The following is a 4848-nucleotide window of genomic DNA, read 5'->3' as shown; positions in this document are numbered from 1 at the left end:
AATGTATCTGAAAGTTAGCAATGATAACACGAGAAAAAGACCTGTCAGTTTCCATTCACCATATTAGTAACGTAACATGCATAGCATACCACCACCAAAATATCAAATCCTACTTACCACTATTTCCTGGTTCGTTTTGAAGAGCGGAAATATAGTTGACAAAGCGCCTGACGGACAGCAATCCAGTGAACAGAATAACCTAAAGTAATCAAAGTACTCTGATTAAACGTATAATAAGTAAATTATGCAAATGACTATTTACTTTGCCTCCGGAAGAACAACCTAATTCACCATCAGTAATAGCGCAGTGCAATGAATTTTATGAACAACGTTACTAAACGAGACGATGAAATTTATTACGTTTTTATTTACACACTTCATATTACTACGCAATATTGCACTATTACGTAATATTGCATTACTACGTGATAGTGCATTATTATGCAAATTTGATGAGCTGAATTTAGCTGATTGAAATTGAGGTGATAGAATAATGTACGAATATTGTATTTCTACAAATCAGAATTAGATTTATAGTAAAACTGAAAGCAGTTTAGAAAATAAAATGCATTTTCAGATTTATAAAAAAAATAGATTTAATTTTATAATGATAATAATTACCACAGGAATTATGTAACGTTTAGTCGAATTAGAAACAAGCAGATTTTCATGAACAACGCATTCAATATATTTATGGAGAGTAGTTAAATTGGATGAGAATTACAATAATTACAATTCATACTTGGAAATAACATAGAATTATTAATCACCCAACAAATAGCTATTAAAAACAAAAAGTTTCATGTAGATCTCTAAAAATGAATATTCATGAAATAGAAACAATACATTTCTCATTAAGAATATGTTATTGAAACTGCCGCAACATCCCGGCCAGGAATTTGAAAGTGTTCGAAAAAAAATTGTACCAGAAGCAGATTTTTCAGAACCATTTGTAAACCGCAAAACATTACTACTAGACAGCAAACGAATGTTTATTCTGTCTCTCCGTAAACAATCTTCGGATTATAAAATTTGCATTTCATCTCTAACATCACACTTACTTATACCACACCTTTATGTAAATTTTTTTTCAAACTTCAAACACAAATGCCAATACCAATTCAACGTAATAATTAATAATAAAAATGTTTTAAAAAGTTTACAAATTCACTTCTCATTTTGTAAATCAACTTTTTACATCTTTTGAAATGATTTTAAACACTTTTCCAAAACATACGTAAAATAATTCTTTCATAATACACACAACACAATGAAAGCTTCATCTAAACACAGAATTTTCCAACAAGTAAGCTTCATGGTAGTTACCGATTGCGCATGCAAGGCTTATCTCAACTTGCCGTTTCGGTTTGTCTGCGATTTCTGATAATAATTTAAGCTAAGAGTGTAAACTTAGTTGAGCCCGGCGTTAGCACAACTGAATACAATAAAAGATATACGCAATTGAAGGAATCGAGTCTCTCAAGATTTTTCAATGACTATGAGAAACTGCTACAAGTGACCGCTCCGTATTGCATTTTATAAAAACAATGAAACATAACAGCCAGGAGTAAGGAAGATTTGTTGAATCACCCTTATCAATAAGGTCTCAGGAGTCGATGACAATTTAGTGAAATCATAGAATTTATATCAGGACACAGTAACTGAGCGCAGTTCATTCAACTCGAAATTGGGGTCTGGGAGGGGAGGAAAAATTTTCAGTTGAGCCTGATCTCGATTCAGTTCAGAGCAGTTAACAGTTCTAGGATAAGGACCATCTGACAGGAAATGAGGGTGGAGCAGCAAAGGAGGAAGGAACAAGGGTGGAAATGTAGAATGGGCGTAATGGTTTTTAGCTCCTTCGCTCAAGCATCACGCATTATCATCAGGGGTTGTATCAGTTTTATAAATACTGCCACATTAATGGAGATGGAATTATATCCTCAGTGATGGAAAACATGTCCCACTAAGTCAGTGCTATTTACAATACAATGACATTATAGCACTTTTAAGGATTCATTTTCAAGGACAAAAGGAACGTTAGGGCCATTCTGATAGCTTCACCAGTCATAAGTGGAAGTGGGTTCTCTACGTGACAGCCGCTTTCCTATGTCAAGCTGAAACAATCCTATGTACAAACTGATCAGTTCGACTGCAGCATCCTGGTCACGGAATCGACATTTCCATTAACCAGTTAGCCAAGTATGTTACCTGAACAGTAAGCACTGCTGAGCGCACTGAACATAATGTGGGAGTAATTCGAGTATTTTGTCAATACTAATTTGCTATAGATAGCATTTGTAAAGACTATTGTAAATGAGCTTTTGCTTGTTAAACCAGTGTATTTATAAAGATGTCTCTAATAAAATGCCAATTATTTGTTGAAAGTCGTTACTGATAAAAAAAACATTTGTTTCCGTACATAAAAGTTAAAATTAAACTACTAGGAAAGGTGGCAAAATGGCGATGTTTCGTGCAATTCAGTTTGAGAGAGAATGAAAGAAAACGATGAAAAAAACACCAAATATGTAAAAACTCATACCTGTCAGTGATGAGGTATAAAGTAAACGCAGAGCCGTAAATTTCCCTGCTGGTGTTCGTGGTTTCATCATATTTCAGTATAACAATCACAACGTATTTGTTGAAGTGAAGCTCTAAAATGACCAAATAACGCAATGCAGTTCAGAAGCGAATAATGAAATAATAGTGCACTTTTCTCAATAAATAGAAATTTATATATGGAAAATCGCTTCCGGATTTGAATGGCACAACGTGCACGTATCAGAATGCCGTCGGCAGTGTTCACCATCACATTACCATAAACATACTCTGCTGACCTAGAAATGCATGTATGCTTTGAAAACGTAATACAATGTGATGAGCTAGCAACACAGATTATTATAATTGCTGAACAGAAACAAAGTTCTCAATATGTTACTGATAAAAAAGCCACCATCTTTCCCAAAATTATATTATGATGTAACTCAAGGAAGTATAAAGAAACAATCGTACATGGATAAGACTGCCTGTGATCCCATTCGGGTTACCTAGTAAGGCAGCAAGCCTCTACAGCAACCGGGTGTGGAAGAGGTGCGTAGCAAAAGTATGGACTTTCATCATTTGAGATGGTTAGGGTCTCCATCGTTAAGTGTAACCCGTGGAATTCCTGTACCTCACCCTATCTCACATTCCTCCTAATCTTACACTGCTATATTCAAACATTTACTTTTTCTAATACTCAAACTATAGCAGTGCCACAAAATCTCTAACAATTCGATAATTATAATTATTAGAACTCAGCAACAAATGATTCAACCATTTTTCTTTCCGCCGGAGAAAACGTTCAAATGTGGAAAGCCACTCAAATTCATTTAAATAATATTAACGCAAACTACGTATGATCCACTTACAGTAAATTTATTTATTTTAACATCTGAATTAAAAGCTAGATAACTTATATTACAAATTGATAGAAATAATAAACTCAAAATCTCCTCAGTGAACTTCACCTAATTAAAGTAACTCAACAAAATAAACTTACCAAAGTTACTACCGTTTTCACATCGTTCACGTCCATATTTTATTCTTGTGTTTCTAAATGTAAGCGAATTAATTGAATGAAATAATGTAATAATAAATGAAATCCAAGCCGTTTTGAATTCAATTCTTCAATCGTCAATGCACTTGCACATCACACCGTAGGCCATAAAGCCAATGAAACTAAAGCACGGAAGCAATCGCCATAGCACTTGAACAAAAATTTGCGTACATTCTTCAGTAAACGAGCCTTACTGTGTCTGCTTTTCATTACGTCGAGTAAAATAGAATTTCCGCCATTGTCAGCATAAATTCACAACAACAGCAATGCATTTTTTACAACTTCACCACATTAAACATTATGATATTCCCCACTTCTAGGTACCATTAAATGGTACAGAATAATCATATTAGATGATGTTATATATAAATATATATCGTGAGCTATAACTGCTACGCAAACAAACGGCAAAGCCACACATGAAAATTTGCATGTTAACGAGACGCACCTAACATTGATGAAATAATTTGACCTAACTTCAGCTTTGAAACTAAATTAATAATTTTATTTATATTTGCGCTATTTTGGCTATACGACAGTATCGTAGAATAGTATTATATAGAATATTTTAAACATGTATCTCGTATACTGTTCTAGCGTGTTTTTACATCAATGGTCGTGAAAGTTATAATTGTCGAACGTTATGAAAAATAGGTGTCATACTTGTTTACCCGAATTTTCATGCAAATTTTTATACGTGGCCTTGCCGTCTGTTTTCTTTACAGCTACAGTTCATCACAAGCTTCAATTTCCTGATCATGCTTGTCAATAATAAAGTTAATCTAGAAATAGGAATGAGTAAAAAAATAGTAAGTAATGAAAAGGAATTTTATAAAAATCTGAAAATTTCTTCTTCGTATTGAATTAACCATAAAACATAAATAGTATTATTCACATGCAGCAACCTTATTGATAGGGCATTTTTCAGCTTTTGAAAAGTTACATCTGAATGTCGATTGTGAAATTGAAAATTATCGAAAATGAAAAAAAGACTAATATAGATTTTCCACTTACATATGTATGTATGTTCTTTTCAACTTTCCGCTGCTGAATCATCGCCATGTCCATACATCGAATGACTGAATGGCGGTGAAACTGAAAATTCTAAACAGTATAGTAAGTGAATTAGACGATAGCATATTGCTTTACCTTTCGGTTGAAGTATCGAATTTTCAATTCTGAGCAGCGCATAAATTCTTATTATATTATATATTATATATACCATGCTTATGCATGACGTTTCTATCCATTTT

At 33.4% G+C, this 4848-nt stretch overlaps 3 protein-coding genes across 3 annotated transcripts; all 3 read right to left on the bottom strand.

Annotated features, from left to right (window-relative positions):
* Positions 1–117: 117 nt before the first annotated feature.
* Tsp_12740 (conserved hypothetical protein) lies at positions 118–1535 on the bottom strand (the record flags this gene model as incomplete). Its single annotated transcript, XM_003371100.1, has 4 exons — positions 1508–1535; positions 1327–1380; positions 377–512; positions 118–199 (listed from the first exon to the last, which is right to left on the bottom strand). Coding segments are annotated over exons 1-4 (300 nt in total), but the record flags the coding sequence as incomplete, so codon positions are not given.
* A 1070-nt stretch (positions 1536–2605) lies between these two features.
* Positions 2606–3139, bottom strand: Tsp_12739 (conserved hypothetical protein). Its single transcript, XM_003371099.1, has 2 exons — positions 3045–3139; positions 2606–2834 (listed from the first exon to the last, which is right to left on the bottom strand). The coding sequence occupies exons 1-2, from the start codon at positions 3137–3139 to the stop codon at positions 2606–2608; spliced, it is 324 nt and encodes a 107-aa protein (XP_003371147.1).
* Positions 3140–4320: 1181 nt separating this feature from the next.
* Tsp_12738 (hypothetical protein) lies at positions 4321–4690 on the bottom strand (the record flags this gene model as incomplete). Its single annotated transcript, XM_003371098.1, has 2 exons — positions 4321–4377; positions 4610–4690. Coding segments are annotated over 2 exons (138 nt in total), but the record flags the coding sequence as incomplete, so codon positions are not given.
* Positions 4691–4848: the final 158 nt, after the last annotated feature.

The sequence above is a fragment of the Trichinella spiralis genome, assembly GCF_000181795.1.
Source record: "Trichinella spiralis strain ISS 195 chromosome Unknown Scfld12, whole genome shotgun sequence".
NCBI lineage: Eukaryota > Metazoa > Nematoda > Enoplea > Trichinellida > Trichinellidae > Trichinella > Trichinella spiralis.
The sequence above is the reverse complement of the archived record's forward strand: the minus strand, read 5'-3'. Positions and strand labels throughout refer to the sequence as shown.